At 31.2% G+C, this 22,685-nt stretch overlaps 1 protein-coding gene across 2 annotated transcripts in view; it reads left to right on the forward strand.

Moving 5' to 3' along the window:
- LOC127729428 (serine/threonine-protein kinase N2-like) overlaps positions 1 to 22,685 on the forward strand; it is a 38,404-nt gene that overhangs the window by 3,905 nt on the left and 11,814 nt on the right. Inside the window, exons 2-16 of one of the 2 annotated variants that reach the window (XM_052237254.1) lie at positions 1,742 to 2,057; positions 2,526 to 2,626; positions 2,922 to 3,087; positions 4,928 to 5,082; positions 6,102 to 6,325; positions 6,962 to 7,122; positions 10,792 to 10,901; positions 11,530 to 11,673; positions 12,288 to 12,363; positions 12,858 to 12,992; positions 15,880 to 16,040; positions 16,892 to 17,103; positions 19,379 to 19,451; positions 21,033 to 21,212; positions 21,608 to 21,759. In XM_052237254.1, the coding sequence (XP_052093214.1) occupies positions 1,742 to 2,057; positions 2,526 to 2,626; positions 2,922 to 3,087; positions 4,928 to 5,082; positions 6,102 to 6,325; positions 6,962 to 7,122; positions 10,792 to 10,901; positions 11,530 to 11,673; positions 12,288 to 12,363; positions 12,858 to 12,992; positions 15,880 to 16,040; positions 16,892 to 17,103; positions 19,379 to 19,451; positions 21,033 to 21,212; positions 21,608 to 21,759 (2,366 nt within the window). The remainder of the gene's footprint in view (positions 1 to 1,741; positions 2,058 to 2,525; positions 2,627 to 2,921; positions 3,088 to 4,927; positions 5,083 to 6,101; positions 6,326 to 6,961; positions 7,123 to 10,791; positions 10,902 to 11,529; positions 11,674 to 12,287; positions 12,364 to 12,857; positions 12,993 to 15,879; positions 16,041 to 16,891; positions 17,104 to 19,378; positions 19,452 to 21,032; positions 21,213 to 21,607; positions 21,760 to 22,685) is intronic. The other variant, XM_052237255.1, reaches the window with a different exon arrangement.

Below are 22,685 nucleotides of genomic sequence, written 5' to 3' on the forward strand. Positions count from 1 at the left end.
ATAAGTCTTTAACAATGAAAGATAATAACACAATTGAATTCTAAAAGTATGTGTCAAATTTGATTGATTTTGTCACCTGGCTAATCACCTTGTTGATTGACACAAGACCACTTGGTTTATCTCAATAAACAAAGGTAATTATACCAATAAACAAATTGGTAATCCTTTTAAAATAGAGATAATTTATGGTAAACAGTCAGTCACATCTATTACCTTAAATACTCACAAAGAAAGGTGTGTAACATGTATTAACCTTTATATATTCTACATGTATACAATCATGACAATTCTGTGTGCTTAACATGGAAGATGTGTAGCAAATAATATAAGTGGGAAAGACTTTTTTTTATAATTCATCAGATCTATAGTCTTTTAAGATTTGAACAATTTTTCATTAAATAGTGATGTTAAAAAAAATGTAAACAACATGTATTTTACTTTAACTCATGAGTAAAGTTTTTTTTGTACCAGTCTTTTCAAGTGTTTTATTTAACCTTGGTGTATCTTAATAGGACTTTACTACATCAAGTTGATTGCTGGTGGTACTTTTAAAGCAGTCAAGTGGATTTTCTATAGCTTTAGATGACATATAATCAGTTTTATATGATTTTGTTCCTGGTTTTATAACGTGTCCTTGTACTAACTGATGTAAGTCCACAGAGTGTTGTAAGTCACTGAGTACTTGTACACAATTATATTGAATATCTGCTTCTTGTTATAAATGACAAATTGAAAAATTAGTTACAAAGTAGAATGTGTAGGTATTGAATTGTCAAATTGTTAATTGAATTGAAAATGGCTCAGGTGTCAAAGCTTGAAGGTGACTTCAACAAACATGACAAAGGTCAACTCCAGATTAAAGTTTTATCCGACATAATAATTAGGTCTAAATTTTAATGAAAGGGTGATATTTTTAAGACTGGAGTGTTACATATGTGAAACTGCACCTGATCAATATTCATTATGCTTCATAGAACTCAGTTCTCTAGTGTATTTACATTATACAAACTTCTTTTGTATGGAATAATACTATGTCACTTATGAATGATAAAAGATAGAAAAAAAGAGGTTGACATCCCTATCCTTGACATAAGCTGAATAAAACAGGCAATACCATGACCAAAAAGACAAACATCTGCAAAAAGAACTTACTGCAGACTGAGCAACACAAACCCTACCATGCCTACCAATAACCAGTTGTAAACTTGTGTCCTCCTGAAGGGTAAGCAGTTCCTGCTCTACAAGTGGCGCCTGTTGTGTTGCTCTTGGCAAGTAAAAAATTATTATTGTCAATATTTATAAACTCCTTGAACATGTTGAACAGACCATTTGAAGATGTTTGAGAAATTGTACAATTTTACAAAAAAGCTTGGTGCATTATAGAGACAATCGATTTTGTTGTGCTTTTGTTTTTGTAGGGTTGCTGTTTCATGGAGGTAAACCAAACATTTGCTTTCATTGAAACATGGTGTAGGTATTGTATTGCATTAAAATTGTGAATATGATTTTAACAAAAGTTTGTGAATATCTGGTTACAAGGAAACATTTTCTTGTACAGAAAGATGATGATTTCCCCCAGTCAGTAATGTAATTACCTCAACAATTGGTTACCTTACATAGAGCTGGCAGACTTTAATTGACCTATATATATCTATGTACATATTTAGAAAATTACATGTAGTACACAAGGAAGTAAATATGTTCCACACGAAATTTAGTAATGGATATGTTATTGTTTCAGGGAGGTGCCAAGAGAAACTCCTATCATGACATTAGTCAGAGATACGGGTTGAATCCCCATCTTACTGAAGAAGAACTTCAACTTCAGTTGGAAGAAATGAGGGAGAATCTCAAAAAGGAAATCAGAAAAGAAATGAAGATTAAAGAAGGAGCAGAAAAACTAAAGGAAGCCACAACAGACAAGAAAAGTTTGTCGGATGTTAATAGTATTGTGAAAAAGGCAAACTCAAAGTTAAAAGATTTACATAATGAACTTCTGGAGATCAATTCTAACTTACTGATGTCAAATAGTCACACACACATGGAATCAATGTCTGGTAAGTATCTTATGTATACATTGTATAGAAGTAATATGAATAAAAGGAGATGTATTTGTAAGGGTTGCTCATATTGGATAAAATATCTTGAGAAATTTTACATCCATAGACATGGATGAGCACCAATGTTTAAATTTAGATAAACTTGTAATTATCAAATTTTATATGAATAAAAGGAGATCTTTATTAAAGCATGCACATGTATTTTACAGATCAAACATAAAATGGATCATGAAAAGTTAAATTGTTAACAAATTAGTTCTTGTCTATGTATATAAACATGATGAAGTACATTGTAATAGAAAAAAATATGCAAACATGTTTCATTCATTTTTATGTACATGTTGATGAAGTATTAAAGTTCTCTATGTTTATATAGATGTAAACATGGTAAATTAGACTTTCTGTTACATATTAAAAGCGACATCAATATATATATGAATTTATTATTGTGTGTTTTTGTCATAGATACATTGAAGTCACCAGACACAAAAGATGGAGGAAGTGATAACAGTCCTTTAGCTCAGAGGCTGAACAATCTTCAGAAACAGCTGGAAATTGAAAATAAGGTATACATGCCTTCATGTGCACCAGTGTGCACTAAATCATGTAAACAGTTGGTCCACACCAAAATTAGAGTTTCAGACAATTTGTTTCCCCATGAAATATGTAAAATGATATAAAATATGCTTTTGGGTGGGTTTTTTTTTTAGACAATTTAGTGTTGACCATTTAAATGGTCCTTCAAATTCTGCTTTCCACGATTTTGTAAGATAATTTATTTAAATTCATAGAGCTGTGTTCTTGTTTAGAAATTAATATCTAAAACAACATGAGAGTTAGTGATTGATAAATCCTTTGTAGGTGAAGCAAGGAGCAGAGAACATGATAGCTATGTACAGCAGTGGTACATTTCGTGACAAAAAAATGTTAGCTGAGGCACAACAGATGTTATTGGATGCCAAAACAAAGATGGAAATCATAAGGATGCAGATGTTAAAAGTTGCTCAAGATGCATCCTGTGATGATGGTAAAAATCATACAAAAGAACAAAATATTATTTTATTGTAAAAAAAAAATTTAACATCCACCATAAACATTATATCATGTATATTGGGCTGGTCTAAACACAAGATATTATATTTTATATTTTTATATACCTAAAAAATTACAGTTGAAAATAGTGAAAATTGTAAACTATCTTGTAAAATAAGTTGCATTGTACAAAATGTTGTAAAAACCTAAAAAATGTTCAGTTAACCTTAAATTAAGAGTGAATTCCAATGCTAGATCTAGCTAGGTTCAGCCACTATACATGCACAGATCTATTATTTTTAAATTTAAATTTATAAATGGAAAAAGATCTTTGTACATCATGTTCATGATACAAGAAATTTGTGTTGTTGTAAGATCAGATAATTGAGAAGATCATGACTTGGACAAATTATACATGATGTTACTTTGTTTGATCAGATCCTTTACATGAGACACTTCTTACCATATCATTGTATAATGTTCAGGATTATGAGTGATATGACAGTGTTACTTTGTTTGATCAGATCCTTTACATGAGGCACTTCTTACATATCATTGTATAATGTTCAGGATTATGAGTGATATGACAATGTTACTTTGAATGATCAAATCTTTTACATGAGACACTTCTTACCATATCATTGTATAATGTTCAGGATTATGAGTGATATGACAATGTTACTTTGTTTGATCAGATCCTTTACATGAGGCACTTCTTACATATCATTGTATAATGTTCAGGATTATGAGTGATATGACAGTGTTACTTTCTTTGATCAGATCCTTTACATGAGGCAGTTTTTACCATATCATTGTATAATGTTCAGGATTATAAGTGAGATAACAATGTTATTTTATTTAATCAGATATTACATGAGGTACTTTTTTCCATATCATTGTATAATGTTTTTGATGACAAATGTTATTTTGTTTAAGATACTTTACATGAGGCACTTTTTACCATATCAGGATTATAAGTGAGATGATAATGTGTTATTTTGTTCTGTCAGATACTTTACATTATGGACTCAGTGGTATTGTTTTTCTCAAATTACCTCCGAAATTCGTCTTTTTCCCCTAGAGAAAATTCCCAATTACTAAAAAAATGGCATAAAATTCCTCCCAATAAGTTGTACATTTTTCCAAAACAGTGATGGCATCGGTAGTAATGTACGTAAATTTCGTATTCATGTTATTAGTTTGAAATTATGAAAGCGGTTTTGAGATCCGGGTTTCTGATTAGAATCATTGGGGTGTTTGTAACATACATGGTTTTCAATGTATTAAGTACTGTCATTTAATCCGTTTCTTTCCCCTCCCCAAAAAGTTCCTTTCCAGTTATAGTCTCGATTATCCAGACGCTCCATAGGCATATATGTTATTGTTCGCAGTAAGAACGATAACTCTGGTGCAACGAGACTATTCCAGTTAAAAATGTCTCACAATTCAAGTTTTAGTACAATTAATTTTTATTCAAAACTTCCCAATTTCCAAAAAAATGATGCATTTTTCCCCAAAAAAATGGTAGAGGTAGTTTTGAAAAAAGACAACAATATCACTGTGGACTTCTTACCATACATTGTATTATTAACTTTCTTTGTGATTACTAGATACCATTAAAATCTAAAATTTAACATTAAAAAATTTGGTTGTTATTAATATAATTATGTTCATTTCTTGACACATTACATTTTATTCCAGTTTTAATTGTAAATCTGAGAGATCATGAATCAAAATGTTCTTCAAGGCCTAGAAATTGGTCTCTATAAGTTAAACCTTTTAATTATTTTCCAAATGTACTTGACAGATTTATAATTGATTATTTATATTTCCAGCAGGTCAAAGATGTGAAGTTTTGTCTCCCTTAGAATTAAGAATAGAAGAATTGAGGCATCATTTGAAAATAGAATCAGCTGTTTCAGAAGGAGCCAAAAATGTCCTGAAATTATTACAAATGTCGAAATCTCCTGACAGCAAAGCTTTGAAAGAGGTATTGTCATCAATCATGATTGTTAATATTGTAAATGATATCTTTTTGCACAGATGACTACAGCTTATATCCACCATACGAAAATGGCATGGTGTACTCAATATGCTAGTTTTGAGATTAATAGATTATCGTTGGTTTCTGAAAATGAGAGGGTGTTTCTTAACTTCAATTAGATGCAGTTTAGAAATTTCGACTTATAAAGACCATAGATATATAGAATAACCATACATTGTCTCGAAATATAGATTTTATTTGTACAAGACTGAGAAACAGGTAGAAAGCGAGGCTTTGCCGAGCATTTCTTTCCTGTTTCTGAGCTGAGTACAAATAACATTTATATTTGGAGACAAAGTATGGTTATTCTTTATTCACTGCAACTTCTACAACTGCTCCAAATGAAATATTTAGGGTTAACGCATTGTCAACATCATAAACAGTCAGTGACTGTATATCACAAATGATTATACGGTCAATGCAATTTGACTGGGCAAATAGCATAGCTGCAGTATATAATCTGTTTATCACCATTTTCCCAGTCAACATTAATGATGATATCATCACATTCTCAGTCTACTCATCTCAGTCTAGTAGCTCGAGATGAAAATAGACATGCAGAAAGATTAATAGAAAAATTTAGAATATAGTTATAATGTCCACTATTGAAGGAAATGAAACATTTTCACATAATTTTTTACTCTCACAACAGAAAATATGACGCCACAGACAAAGAAGTGATTGGTTTTCAAGAATTTTATGCCAACCGGAGCAAAAGAGTCAGAAGTTTTAGAACTTAGAATTGATGCATATACAAGGAGATAATGAATTTAATGTATTGAATACAGTACAGTCTTTTATCCTCCATCATTACATTAAATGTTTGTAAACATATTAAGCACACTAAAAAAGCCAACAAACAGCAAATAAAAAACAAGTACAGTGAATATCCCACAAAGAATGAACCCACAGTAATTATTATTAAAGTTTTAATTAGACACTTATTTGATATCCTTTTTTTCCAGGCACAGTCAACAATGTCAGAATCCAGTCAGAAGTTAGAATTACTAAGAATCTCATTAGAAAAGCGTTGTGAAGAATTAGAACCTAAATCTGCCAAATTACACATTTTACAGCAAGAGCTTGATGCTGCTTATTCTTCGTCTTCATTACTTAAAACAAACGATAGAAAATCTGAAACCTCAATGTTCTCAAAGTCTGCTGCTATTACTGGCAAACTGGAAGTTAGGTAGGGAGTATTATTTAACAGTAGAGAATCTAATTATTGCAATGCCTCTTTCTTTTCTAGCAGATTAAGTATGTTTTGACATACTTCCATTTTCTGAAATTTGCAAGAAATATCAATGAAAAAGTTACTGATAAGGTTTGATTTTTCCCGATAAAGATCTAAACTAACATTTTATAATTTCAACAGCTCGATAATATAATTATGAAAACGCCATTATCAGAACTAGAAATTTTGAAACAAGTGCAACAGGTCTAACTTGGCATAATAAGTATCTCATTGATGTTACTTTGACATCTTTTTTTTTTTATTCATATGTAAACTTTGATGGGTCACTTTATTACTTTGTCATATAAGGGTTCGTTCAATCATTCTATTTAATTCTGTTTATTCATAAATTTCTGCATGCATTAATTTTTTAAGTGTTGAACACTTTGTCAAAAATGGGATATTAATTTAGTGCTTACAAAATTAAGAATGCAAATTTTCATTTTTGAGAAACCTTTCCCATCACAATATTCCCCATAATAAAAGCATCTAAATAATTTCTGAATTTACAGTAATACATGTAAAAGATACATACATGTACTTGACTATAAATGAGTATTGTATTGATTCATTGTCTGTTGTATATTTTAGGTTGGTAGGTTGTCAGACCTTATTAGAGGATATTCCAGGCAGAAAGAAAGACAATCTACAGTTACTTCTCTCTAGTCCAGGTGAAAGTAAAAGTCTGTTACGAGGGTCTAAGAACTATAGAGGCAGTACTAAAACTTATAATGTTAAAGAGGAAGTATCAAGTAAGTTATATCTGTAAACCTGTAATACATGTACAGTCAAACCTACTATAAAGGTCACCTCTTTAAAGAGGAAGTATCAAGTAAGTTATATCTGTAAACCTGTAATATACCTACAGTCAAACCTACAATAAAAGTCACCTCTTTAAAGTGGAAGTATCAAGTAAGTTATATCTGTAAACCTGTAATACATGTACAGTCAAACCTACTATAAAGGTCAGCTCTTTAAAGAGGAAGTATCAAGCAATTTATATCTGTAAACCTGTAAAATACCTACAGTCAAACCTACAATAAAGGTCAGCTCTTTAATTTAAAGAGGAAGTATCAAGTAATATCTGTAAACCTGTAATATATACAGTCAAACCTACTATAAAGGTCAGCTCTTTAAAGAGGAAGTATCAAGTAAGTTATATCTGTAAACCTGTAATATACCTACAGTCAAACCTACAATAAAGGTCACCTCTTTAAAGAGGAAGTATCAAGTAAGTTGTATCTGTAAACCTGTAATATATACAGTCAAACCTACTATAAAGGTCACCTCTTTAAAGAGGAAGTATCAAGTAAGTTATATCTGTAAACCTGTAATATACCTACAGTCAAACCTACAATAAAGGTCAGCTCTTTAAAGAGGAAGTATCAAGTAAGTTATATCTGTAAACCTGTAATATACCTACAGTCAAACCTACAATGAAGGTCACCTCTTTAAAGAGGAAGTATCAAGTAAGTTATATCTGTAAACCTGTAATATATATACAGTCAAACCTACTATACAGGTCATCTCTTTTAAAAAAAAATCTGTATCTGTCAGGTCATGTTTCTCTTGTCTTGCTGTAGTAATATTGATGCATTTTTATACGACCGCAAAAATTAAAAATTTTTTGGTCGTATATTGGTATGACGTTGGCGTCGTCGGCGTCGTCCGAAGACACATTGGTTTTCGCACTCTAACTTTAGTTTAAGTGAATGGATCTCCATGAAATTTTACCATAAGGTTCAATACCACGAAAGGAAGGTAGGGATTGATTTTGGGGGTTATGGTACCAACAGTTAAGGAATTAGGGGCCAAAAATAAGCATTTTTGTTACTTCCAGACAATAACTTGTGTGTAAGTGTATGGATCTCTGTGACATTGTACCACAAGGTTCCATATCACAAAGGGAAGGCTGTAATAGATTTTGGGGGTAATTGCCTCAAAATTTTAGGAATTAGGGGCCAAAAAAGGGGCAAAAAACAAGCATTTTTTCTAGTTTCATGACAATAACTTGTGTGTAAGTGTTTGGATATTTCTGAAATTGTACTACAAAGTTCCATATCACAAAGGGAAAGCTGGAATTGAGTTTGGGGGTAATTGCCCTAAATGTTTAGGAATTGGGGGCCAAAAAGGGGCCAAAAATAAGCATTTTTCTAGTTTCCAGACAATAACTTGTGTTCAAGGGTATGGATCTCTCTGAAATTGTACTGCAAGGTACCATACCACAAAGGGAAGGCTGGTATTGAGTTTGGGGGTGGTGAATCATAAGGGGGTTTAAAAAATTTGGGAGGGGGGATTTTTTTTTTTTTCCTTTTTTTTTTCTTTTAAAATTTTCCATTTTATGTTGGTTATTTCTGATTAATATTTAAAAGCAAATAAAAATGATATGGAAGGAGATACACACCAAACAGGATGTATAAATTATTATATAATAAGTATTGTGCAATAGCAAGAAATTTTCAATTGCACAGTATTGCACAATAGCAAGAAATCTTCAATTGCACAGTATTGCGCAATAGCAAGAAATCTTCAATTGCACAGTATTGCGCAATAGCAAGAAATATCCAATAGCACAATATTGCGCAATAGAAAGAAATTGTCAATTGTAGAGTATTGCGCAATAGGAAGAAATATTCAATTGCACAGTATTGTGCAAAAGAAGATACTTCGTATAAATTGCTTATTTCTTGATCAATTTCAATGGGGTTTTATTCTTGAATTCTTGGGGTTCTTTAATATGCTGAATCTAACCGTGTATTAAGTTTTTGGATTTTGGGCCCCATTTTTAAATTGGTCCACATTGAGGTCCAAAGGGTCCAAAATTTAACTTTGTTTGATTTCATCAAAAAATGAATTATTGGGGTTCTTTGATATGCCTAATCTAACCGTGTATCTAGATTCTTAATTTTTGGTTCCGTTTTCAAATTGGTCTACGTTAAGGTCCAAAGGGTCCAAAATTAAACTTAGTTTGATTTTAACAAAAATTGAATTTTTAGGGTTCTTTGATATGCTGAATCTAAACATGTATTTAGATTTTTGATTATGGGCCCAGTTTTCAAGTTGGTCCAAATCGGGGTCCAAAATTAAACTTTGTTTGATTTCAACAAAAATTGAATATATGGGGTTCTTTGATATGCTGAATCTAACCATGTATTTAGATTTTTTATTTTTGGGCCCCGTTATCAACTTTGTCCACATTGAGGTCAAAAGGGTCCAAAATTAAACTTTGTTTGATTTCATCAAAAATTGAATTCTTGGGGTTCTTTGATATGCTGAATCTAACCATGTATTTAGATTTTGGATATTGGACCATAATAGGTGAATGTCCAATTTAAAATTTTTAAGTTCTTAGACCACATTCATTCTGTGTCAGAAACCTATGCTGTGTCAAATATTTAATCACAATCCAAATTCAGAGCTGTATCAAGCTTGAATGTTGTGTCCATACTTGCCCCAACTGTTCAGGGTTCGACCTCTGCGGTCGTATCAAGCTGCGCCCTGCGGAGCATTTTATTAACCTCAGTTTAAAGGTCACTTTTCTTGGTCCTAATGGTGACTTTATATACAGGTTTGACCTGTATATTTATTTTCTTATGAATCTGCATAAGGGCTGTTCCTTTAAAACATACATGGTACCCAGGGAAGGCACTTTAAAAATGGGATAACCACCTATAGAGGCAAATTAAAATTTCACTTAAATTTCCACTATGCAAAAAAATTGTTGACACCCACCCATAGTTGAGATTTGAAAGTGCCTTCCCTGGGTCCCATGTATGTTATTATAGAACAGCCCTAAAATTATTTCCTGTATTATAGTTAGAACTTTATATGGAGAAACAGGTATTTCAGTAGTCCTATATCACAATATAATAAGTTTGATGTCATTGAAAGGCCACTAGAAATAATTTCCCCATTTGAAATGAATCTTCTTAGACAAATACCAGGTGCATGCAGTATTTTATATATAAATGATTTACAATAGTGTAAATAGTTAATATGTATAATCATTTTATTTTAAAGCATTTATATAACCTCCTCTGTTTCTTAGTAACTATATGTCAAAACTAAGTAATTTTGCCACTAAAGATCAAAAAGTCAATTTTTCACTTGGTTAGATGTTAAAATCTATTTGACTGTTATTGATATTTTAAAAACCTTAAAGTTAAGTCCTTGTGTATATATCCTAAGAAATTTCAATACAAATTTTCTATTTTTATATAAAGATTCATTTTATAGTCAAAGGAAACCTGCAATTTGACATAGTCCTTCTTAAAAAAATAATTTTATTTGAAAGTTAACTTATCGAAATATTTGAAAGGGTCAAATGAAAAAGTTGTATGTATACACTATTATTTATAGATGAATATTTTGTTTAAATCTAGAGTTTTAATAATTGATTTAATGATTTTGGTACATTTTAGATGAAGTGATGGCTGTTATAAAATTAGACAATGTTCAAGTAGGTCAGACTGGCTGGAAGACATGTAGTCAACAGTGCTGGGATCAAAGATTTAGTATAGAACTTGATAGGGTAAATTATACATTTACTGTACTTGCCGATGCTTGTTTGAAAATTGGCTGGTTCAATGTCTCTCTTATGAATAATGCTTTATAAAATCATACATTGAAGTATAGCAAATCTGTTTTCTCAGTCTGTAAACATTGATATATCGGGTTAATAAAAAAAAGAGTCAATTATAATAATATAACTCTTTTGTTCATTTCTTTGGCTTATAGCATAAGGTAACCTATACCAAGCCATGAGGGGAAGATATAAGATAACTAAAGTTTTGATGGAAAAAAAAGCTTATGTACTTGAACTAATGAATTTGATTTTAGAAAATGATACTGATGTTACTGATGAACAATCAAATAAACCACTTTTGAGAAATATAAGATTTGAATAATTTTTATTTACTGTGAATTAATTATTATTTGTGGGATACTTATTTTCATGGATTAAGTGAGTACAGATGAACCAGGAACTTAAATGCTTGACTAAGAACAAATTTTCTATTGGCTTGTACGCAGACTTTTGTACAATCATGGAAATCAGATATCCACAAAAATACAGTTTTTCCTTAACGAAAAATTGGAGCCCACGAAAATAAATGAATCCTCAGTATACAAAAATTGATTCCAAAATACTTTTGTTACAGTCTAGAGAGTTGGAGTTAGCAATTTACTGGAGAGATTGGAGACAGATGAGTGCTGTAAAGTTCTTACGACTTGAAGATTTCCTTGATAATCAGAGACATGGAATGGCAATTCATTTAGAACCACAAGGAATTTTTTTTGCAGAAGTAAGTTTACATACAACTTACAAGCCTAAATTAAACAGAGGACAGTATATCACATTTTTGGTATCAGTGGATCATATTCTCCTGTTCATATACATATATTACCAAAACAAGACTTCTAGCTACCATAAAATCTTGGAGGATAATCAAATGCCAAAATATTATGGCAAACTCTTATTCTAGCATTTTGTAGACAAGTTCGGAATAAATACAAAAGAAGCAAAAAATTAAAAAAGACCAGAAAAAATTTGTTTTATAGAATGTGTTCAACACAGTTTTTTTGTAGTATTCTTTTTTCAAACATAGTTCAAAGTTTGCATGGAGAATTCAACTTTTGAGATACTACTTGTGAGATTAATTCATTATCAAGAAACGTCAAATACTGTAAATTCAGAAATAATTACAATGTTTTTATTATTGCGAAAATTGCAATTGGTTGGCAAAAAATAAAACCTGGCATTTTGAATACTGATAGCAATATTTATATGCAGTATTTCCTGGTATTGCAATAATTAATCTCACATTTGTGTCTATTGCTCAGCATTCACAATAATTTCTGAATTTCAAGTAATATGTATTTGAATATGTTACATAGATAACTTTGTATTCCTTTATAGATAACATTTGTAAATCCTACATTGTCGAGAAAACCTAAACTCCAAAGACAGAGGAAGATTTTTCCAAAACATAAAGGTAGTTTTCATAATAAGATTAAATATAATTTATAGATGTATTTAACACAAATTCCAAGTAACAAGAAAAGTTCATTGACAAACAGACAAGTTTTAAGAAGGGATTTTTCAAAGAGTTATTACTTTTATTTATCATACTTTGAAAATAAGGTCAGTCTCTTAAAAGCCTCACTCAGTCAGGTTAGATAAGTGATATTATATTGTAAACATAGTAAACGCTTCCTTGGAAGGACTACTATTTGTAATGGCAAAGTTATATTTTGTGTAAAGTTAGATTTTAATAAATAGCTACAAGCTGACTTTGTGAAACAAACATTTGACGTGAGTAATGGTGAAGGATTATGTGTACATTGTCTTTTTTCACTTCTTATTTATTTATTTATTTATATATTAAGATGAAGAGAAAGAGATGAAAAAACAAATGATCTATAACTATTTTGTAAAATATGGAAAAGTAAGTAAAAGTTATAAAAAAAATTTACTTGTATATTACAGGAAAGAATTTTCTTAGACCTGGCCAAATGAATATAAATGTTGCAACTTGGGGTAGGCTGATGAAACGAGCTTTACCACATGAATGTAGAGATAATGCCAGTGCTCTTAGTCCAGCCAGTCAGATAAGTTCACCTGGTATGTACTAGATTTTGTTCATCATGATATTAATAGATAAAAGGTCAAGAAACAATGCAAACTATGGATGAAATACAAGATACTGTTGAGCGCATGAAGTAGAAAAAAATTATAGTAATAAAAAAAACCATCGAAAAAACAGACTTCTTATAATATATTTTATTGCATTCATGCTATTTTCTGCATATTAAAAAAATGGAAGACATTATAGATGATTGACAGTTCAAAGTTGGTTACACAACCTAATGACATAACATCTTTATTAACATTCATCACAACAGAAACGACCTGAAATCTGATAAAGAAGGTGGGCAAATGATACTCTTTTAAAATATTTGCCACTGGACGTTAAGCAACCAACAATCAATCAATTCATCACTAAATTATAAAATCATAATTTAAATGTGTTGTAAAATGTTAAATATGTTCAGTAAGGTCCAAGCATAATAAACCCGAATCTGAATAACATCTACAATCACTCAAGCATGGAGTTTCTAATTAATATCTATGTTAATTATATGAATAAAGAAATGATGGTTTAGAAATGTCAGGGGCGTAGCTACCTTCTTAATGAAGTGGAATCACAAACTAAAGGGCGAGGGGTCTGGGGGCCGCTAAGGCCCCAGTGGGTGCAGGGCACAGCCCCCACCCCCCCTGGAAGCTCCACGAAATAGCGTTTCAAAACAATCACATGTTCATTTTTGTTGTGGTTTTTTGGTCAACTATTTGTTTAACTTCAAGTCGAATGAAGACTAAACATTGTCGTTTGCGTTTTTTGTAAGCCGTGAGAGCTTTTAAAATCACGGAGATTTGTTCCATATGCTAGTATTTGTATTGAGCAAAGTATAATATGTACAAACAATAAACATAAACACAATATGATGATTAAATAACGTATGTATTATTTTGTTCTTGTCTAGAATATGCATGAAATATTTGCAACTGGACAACTACCAAACAATATAATAAACAAGTTGCTTTCTTTCAAAAAAGAAATGTAATCGTGAACCTAAATGCTTGTTTGGTATATAAGATCAGATAATTGTTATATTAAGATGCATGATTTTACCTCATTTTTTTTATATAAGATGTAGAAAAACTGACATGGATTCTTAATGAAACTGCTGTTCAATATTGGGCATAATTTTCTTGTCTCTCTCTCACATCCCTCTCTCTCTTCCAATAAATATAGAAAACATTACAACTTGATTAATAGGAGGCAAACACAGTATGTTCCATTCTGAGGTGCTGTTTTGGAAATTAGAGGTAGCTTCCTTGCTAAAGTCGACATGTAAATATGAAAACAGTCTTTGTTTTGAAGAAGTTTAAAGAAATGAATCAGGAGTATTTGTTTTTGTAGCCATTTTGAAAATAGTTCAAAATCCTAAGCTGTATTCTTATTTGCTCATCCGGTACTAAAACCGTTCTGGAAAACCAATTACACTGGTTTATATGTTTTGGTCATTGTGTATCTTATTCAAAATAAATTTATGCTTGATTTCATTTTATTTATACCCAAGGCAACAAACTCCAATCAGACTGTTAAAGTAGAAACAATTTGAAACCTCAACTTTTTACTTTAGTTAAATCAGTTTGTTCAAACAAATCTCACTTTTTCATTTCATAATATGTCCTTTTGTAAATTAGCAAATTTATAATAATGCTGTTGATTTGTTTTTTTTATACTATTGTGTGACAGACAGAGGGAAGCAGGAATAACGGTGCCAATTCAGTATAGTGCATGTCTAGTACGCAATTTAAAAATCCTGTTTTTGCAATCGCATTTCCATTGAATACGGATAATGATTTAAAGAAAAATAATTTGGTACTAAGTTGTGCTATTTTTTGCCTATGAATACAAGCGTTTTTGTATCGCCTAATTTGTAAGGATATCGTCATATTTTTTCGCCAAAAATGCTCTAGTCCTCCGTCAACTAGATCATCAAAACTCGCTTATGAATACAGATTGCCTCAACTACTTGAAAACAAATTGATGGAATTCCCAGAAACTTGCACTGAATCTTCTTTATTAGGGACATGAAGTTGTGCACCAGCTACTTCAACTTTTCGTCCGATTTTTTGTGTGTGTTTAGGGGTGGGGGTCACATACCACAAAGAATATCACTCAGTGTGTCTGTAAATCGTTTCATATCAATAGAATTATTATAAGGAGTCAATTACATATTCATTTATGAACTGTATCGATATGACATATATTTTCTGTATTTAACACACTTGAAAGGTGCTTTTGGAATATCATCGTAATTTCCAGGGTTAACTTGCATTTTTTAATAAGATTAGGATAATAGATGCATCACGTTAATACCCCTCCCAATCTGTCCGATTGACCAATTCCTATATGTTTACTTTGTCTGTCCCTTTCTCTCCATCTCTCTCTAATTTGTTTTTTTGATTTTTGTTGTTGTGAAAATGACATGGATGCACATGCTGTTGTGCCTCCGGGTAGCTACGCCCCTGAATGTTAAAGATAAATAGTTAAAATTTGCATGAAATTCATTAAATGTGTGAACATACAATATAATGATATAGGAACTGGTACCAAATAGGGATGCCTTATCCAAACACCCAGTAAGGAAAAATAAATGAAAATAAGACCTTATTTGTCATATGAAAATTAAACTTCAGAATGCAGAGACAAATTCTTACAGAACTGATTACACTTTGCATGAGAGAATGTTAGAACAGATTGAAGAAAGTTGATCCAGTTAATGGTAAAAAAATATCTTTACTGCTTTGATAGTACTAACCAGACATTGAATTAAAATATGCAAAATATTTACATTATTTACTAGATATATTTGCAAACATTTCAAAGGTAAAGGGCATTTTTTAGATATATATCTGACATTATATTTTGTACTTTCAGGTATTATGGCACAGGACCGAGGACCTCCTATTCACACTATTAATTTTGAACCAGTATCAAATGATGAAAAAGTTCCTGCTCTTCCTATGTCTCCTCCACCTCCTGTCATGTCTAATAGAGACTTTACAACACCTCCCCAGCATCAAGAACGTGCTATACAGGTGAGAACACCCCTCCCCTTGATCCTCCAACTCCTGAGATATCCTATTAGAGGCTATACAACACCTCCCTAGCATTAACAATGTGCTATAAAGGTGAGGTGTAGCTCTCTTCCTGTATCCCCGTACGGCTTCTATGATGTCTTATATCAACTTTCACACCACTTTACTAGCACCAAGATCATGTTATAAAGTTGAATGCAATCCCTTTTCCTGTAACTCCTGCAGGGACTCTGTGCAATTGATACTCTGTTAAGGGGGGTGAGAAATGGAATAAGTTTTCTGGTCTCTGTCTGTCAATCCATTTGTCTTGTCTGCTAGCCCGTCCCATATCAGGTTTAATCTTATGTTTAAGAGGATTTTTAATTATGTACCAAATTTTGGTTTTGACCCCAACTTCATAGTTCACTGAAAATGCTGAACATAAAAATGTTTTAGTGTGAAATTTATTGTTCACAGGATAAATTTTGGTAAAGGCACATAACCATAAAGTTGTGGTCACATCAACTTGAAACTTAGTACACAGGTTCATTATGTGGTGAACTTTTAAATTATATGCCCAATTATGATTATGAATTATGATATATTCAACATGGACATAGGAAAGTGCAAGCAGGGCATGGTGTCCGATGGACGTATATTCTTGTTTAAAGCTAAAAATGGTATTTGTTTATTTAGCAAAGATTGAAATGGAGTTGCATATTTGAATAACTAAAGCATAGATATTTTTGAAAACATTATAGAATACAGCATATAGATGCAAATAGCAGTAGCCTTTTATGGTGTAAATTATATGCCTTTGATATGTACCATTTGTTAATTATACGACTTTAATATGTACCATTTCTTTTCAGCGTGCATTAGAATCTTTTGACTTCCTTCCTGATGGGGATGATGCCAATAGTACGATAGATTTAGATAAAGAATTACCTGTTGTGATAAACACTCTGCCCAAACCTTCATCAGAGACTTCATCATATCGACCCTCATCATATAAACAACCATCACCTCCCCCTCCACAGAAAACATCAACTCGACAAAATTCCTACGTTGTGCCTGAACCAGAGTATGTATTTGATTTAAAATCATGGTCTTGTTTTTAAACTTAAATGAAATAAAAGGTTCCCTGCAAAAGAGTTTTTACTAAATATGTTTTGGTATATCAGGTTAACCAGTGTTACCAATATGAAAAAGGAGATGTGGACCATTATTCACTTAAGTCCACATAACATGGATGTGACCATTAGTTCATTAGAATTTAATGCCATATAATTAAATAGTTAGCCAAAGTCATTCAATTTGTACTAATGTAGGAATTAGATTATCTGATGTACAATTGAATTTACAGAAAAGGAAAGTTTAGTTTCTTTAATTAAACTTCCAAGACAATTATTTAATGCAGGTGTTGTTTTTTTTATCTGTTTTTTTTTGTTGATTCAATAGATTTAGAATTCACAAGTGATGATTAAAAGAAATGTACAGGATAATGTATTGAAGGACAGCTATTTGTTGAAAGTATAAAATCAAGGTTCCACAAACAGTGTTCTCCCCAGGATTTTTGGATAGCACCAGGGTAACACGTGTGGACTTCTTGGTGAAATATTTCATGCAATCAGTTGTATCGCGTCAAGTCGCTTAGCTCTAGTTACTGTAGTTTTTATGTCTCTTGTTTTGTTTTAACACTGTGGTACTGTGTTATGTAGACATTGATTCAGAAAATTATTGGTAAAAAAGAAGTAAATAAAAAAACAGTTTGTATACTTTAATATTTTTTTTAAATAAATAAATTATGATTCATAATAAAATATTCATCTGAATTTAAAGTAATTAAATCTTTTATAAGATCCAAAATCAATAAAAATAAAATATCATTCAAAAGAGAACAAAAATGTTCAATTTAAAAAAACTTTCTAGTTTCTTGAAAAAAAGTTGTTGTATGTGAAAGGATTCCTGTCATAAGAAGACATAAAATTAACAAGAACAGTTGCAAATATTGTTTTATTATTTGAACCAGTTTCTATCTTAGATTTTAATAAAAAGAAATTTTTCATAAATTTTAGAACATTTTGCCATAGATTTCATGTAAATATTAACCTTTCTTGTCTTTGGTGATAATCAAACATAGATACAGACTTAATACTGCCCTAAATTCTAAATCTTTATTTGTCATGAACCATTTAAAAATAATTCCTAAATCTATAAATTTATCTTTGGTCTATATATCTATAAGTAACTATATTCAATGTCAACAACTAAGTCTCCCTATTTTCCCACCTAAATGACAGGAAGTAGATATAAATAGATTTAACATGTGTTTATGGATAAAATTTGCAAGATTACTTCTGTTATTCATTAATTATGGATAAAGATATCCAGTTTGAAGGTACAGTCATGCATTTTATTTATAAAATATAATAGATTGCAATTAATTGTAAATAAACTTGAATATTCTACGTGATCTAACTGGGTCATGTGATATGTACAGACAGATACTACAGTTTGAAACCTGACTATCATGCAATAACTATGTCATAATTAAAGATAATATTGGCCATGGTTTAATCAGAGACATATAATACTATAATATAAGAATTGGGAAATGTATAGTTGTCCATTATACGTAATGAGCCACCATTATGATGTACAAAAAATGTACCTTTCGGGTCAAGACACTGTTTGTGTACAAAGTATTTGCCGACTTGTCACAGGTCAGTGCTTGGGTGGAGAGTGAAGCCATAAAATAGTTATCTGTGATCATAAAGTTATGAACTCTTAATTAAAACACAAAAGAATCATGTTACAAGTGTTAATTACATCGATTAAATCTAATCAACAAGGTTAACCTCATAAGGTAAATCGATCATGTGGTGTAAACAATCTGTGTTGAACTGGTTTGAGCTGGTCAAATTTCACATGGAATTTTATACCGCACGGAAAAGATTTAACAAGTCGTTTAAAACTTTACCGATTTACGATTTTTTAACTGAAAATTTTAGCACCACGGAGAAAAATTATACATCGCGGTAAGAACGATACCACCACGGTAAAAAATTATACATCGCGGGCCCGCGGTCCTTTAAGGGCCTGGGGAGAACACTGACAAAATTAAACAAATCTTCATCTTATATAATTCTCCATTAGATGTATCGGTATCACCTTTCCTTTGTCATAGCAGGAAGTGTCCAAATTTGTTGAATATCAATAAAGTATGACAGATTGTGTTCAAATATTCACATAATACTGAAATCAATATATTGGATACCATTTCTAAAGTTGCCAAATAGAGGCAAAATTTACCAAGGTCATGATGTAACATCCTGGTATTGCTTCGTATTTTTTAGTTTCTCTGATCAACATGTACAGATGGATGAATTTAGGGCTGTTAGTGTATTAGGTAGAGGGCATTTTGGAAAAGTGAGTAAATTGTATACACAATATGATGATGGAGTGTATTAGGTCCAGTCAGTTTAATATACAAGATAAGTAAAGTGAGTTACACAGTTCATTCAACTAATGAGAAGTTGTGTTACTGTTGTGTTGGACTGTTCCATTTGAGGTATGTAGGTAACCAGGGTAGGCACTTTTCAATCATGGAAACATCAAATTTTTGAGTTTTTATTTTGAAAGTGACCATTATAAAATAAGAAGATGTGGTATGATTGCCAATGAGACAACACTCCACTAGAGACCAAATGACATAGAAGTCAATAACTATAGGTCACTGTACGGCCTTCAACAATGAGCAAAACCAATACTGCATAGTGAGCTACATGTATAAAAGGCTCTGAAATGAAAAATGTAAAACAATTTAAACAAGAAAACCAACTGCCTAATTTATGTACAAAATGAACGAAAAACAAATATGATATTCAGCAACTAACGACAACCACTGAATTACAGGCTCCTGACTTATGACAGGCACATACAGAATGTGGCAGGGTTAAACATGTTTGAAGACATCAACCCTCCCTCTCCCATTATAGCAAGGATTTTAGAGTACAATCCAGCTTTTTTTTTTTTACATTTCAAAGGAACAGCCCTCATTTGTTTCATTATATGTTTGTAAGATGCATTCAAACATTGCTAAAAATGAGGTATTGTATAATAATGTATTATTTCCTATCAGAAAGTTATAATAATTTTTATTAAATTTGCTGTTTTAAAAAAAAAGAATATTGATAAGATATCTTAAAAAAAAAATTGTGCTTGTCCTAAAGATTATTGAGAATGAGATTAATATGATAATAGACAAATTCTATTTATTATGTAGAAAATGGATTATTATTTTAAATAACGATATCAGCATGAGAAGTTTAGACAGCAACCTTACAACTCAATAAAATATGAGATGTTTAGACAGCAACCCTACAACTCAATAAAACATTAGACATTTAGACAGCAACCCTACAACTCAATAAAACATGAGAAGTTTAGACAGCAACCCTACAACTCAATTAAACATAAGATGATTAGACAGCAACTGTACTACTCAATAAAACATGAGAAGTTTGTTTTATGTCAATGAGACAGCAACCCAACAACACAATGAAAATTGAAAAGTTTCATTGTCACACTATATCATGAATGGTGTGTGTAAACATTTATTTTGTTTTTACATAAAAAAATCTTTTAAGTAGAACTATATCATACATCATAAATACCACCAATTTTTCCTGTTTGAATTACAATATCTTCATTATATTAAACACACATGATGAAAATGTGTTGTAAATGTATATGAAGCAAATTCACAGGAATTTCTCCAGAAAAGTAAACATATCATAGCATATATTAGTTCTTTGTCTGAGATGCAAACTTACTTTGTAATATGATTCAGAAGACGGATTGATCATCAAATTAATTCAGTAAATTAAATGGATAACTTCATTATACTTTCATCAGGTTTATGGAGAATTATATTTCTTGAAAGATCTAACCAAAAACATTGTTTGGCTAATTATTAAATAACTTGAAAATTTTCTTTTTCTTTTTTAGGTTATTTTAGCAGAATATAGAAATACTAAAGAATTTTTTGCATTAAAAGCTTTAAAGAAAGCAGAAATTATAGCAAGGGATGAAGTGGAAAGTTTAATGTCGGAGAAACGAATATTTGAAGTTATAAATTCCATGAGACATCCGTTTCTTGTTAACTTATTTGCTTGCTTCCAAACTAATGTAAGTTGACTATTGTTTGTTCTTTGAAATGGATTTTTTTTTTATATAAAATGGTTTTATTAAAAAATAATCAGGATTACTTGCCTTAAGCTTTAATCAATTCTCTGAAATTCAACTTAGGTTTATCTCAAATTTGCATGGTTGTAGATACTAGGTAATAAAACTCTACATCTATGGTTTCCATTTCCTTAAGCTCATTACTGTGAGATTTCATTTTCTTTTTTTTATCATTGAAATTGAAAATCCTTTAAAGTTGACACTACAACTTTGTCATATCTATTAGTCATACAATTCCTTGGTTAATATTTGTAATGCAGAACATTCTTTTTGTTGATGAGTATAACTGTGTTGGAATCAAGATATTTAACTAATATTTATTCCTGTACTGTTTTCAGGAGCATGTGATATTTGTGATGGAATATGCCTGTGGTGGAGATTTAATGATGCACATTCACACAGATGTGTTTTCTGAACCACGGACTGTATTTTACGCTGGTTGTGTTGTATTAGGATTACAGTATCTACATGAGCATAATATTGTGTATAGGTGAGTCTAAGTGTGGTGTAGTATGTGAGCTATATTGTGTATAGGTGAGTCTAAGTGTGCTGTAGTATGTGAGCTATATTGTGTATAGGTGAGTCTAAGTGTGCTGTAGTATGTGAGCTATATTGTGTTTAGGTGAGTCTAAGTGTGTTGTAGTATGTGAGCTATATTGTGTATAGGTGAGTCTAAGTGTGATGTACATGTAGTATGTCAGCTTGCTGCTCACTAAAGGTTCTTTAATGGTTTGTTGTCCCCAGCTGCAATGCAGAGCCTTGCATATAAATATATTGGACATTTCAGTTCATTGAATAGTCAACCATTCAGCACATTCTTTTTCATCTGATAACAGTCGTTTGATCCTTCTTATTTTACCCAACAAAATGAATATGATTAATATATTTTAATCGTTTCTTTTATCCAAATCTTCAGAAATTTACTGCTATTGAATTATTGTAGTGCTATTTATTTCACTTACTTTTCACATGCTCAATGATTCCGTGTTCATTGTTTATCAATTTCATGATTCGGTAAACTTAGGCTACAAAACACGAAAGTTAATTAGCAGCCAAAGTTTTGCATCGACAACCACTAAATGGTCTATTTTTTGTCGATTATAAGTTATGGATTCTTAATAAATTTTGAAAATGTGCATAGAGGACTTAGTTTAGTATATATGTATAAAAATAAGAAGATGTGGTTTGATTGCCAATAAGTCAGCTCTCCACCAGAGACCAAATGACGTAGTTAACAACTATAGGTCACTGTACGGCCTTCAACAATGAATTAGTTTAGTATATGTGCATGAAATGGTTCAATAATTATGCCCCTGCCGTAGCGGAGGGGGCATTAAGTTTTACCCTTGTCCGTATGTCTGGAAATTGGATTCCGTTCTCTCTAACATTAGTTTGCCTCAACCAAATGTTATGCAA

Source organism: Mytilus californianus, unplaced genomic scaffold, assembly GCF_021869535.1.
Source record: "Mytilus californianus isolate M0D057914Y unplaced genomic scaffold, xbMytCali1.0.p SCAF_2, whole genome shotgun sequence".
NCBI classification, from domain to species: domain Eukaryota; kingdom Metazoa; phylum Mollusca; class Bivalvia; order Mytilida; family Mytilidae; genus Mytilus; species Mytilus californianus.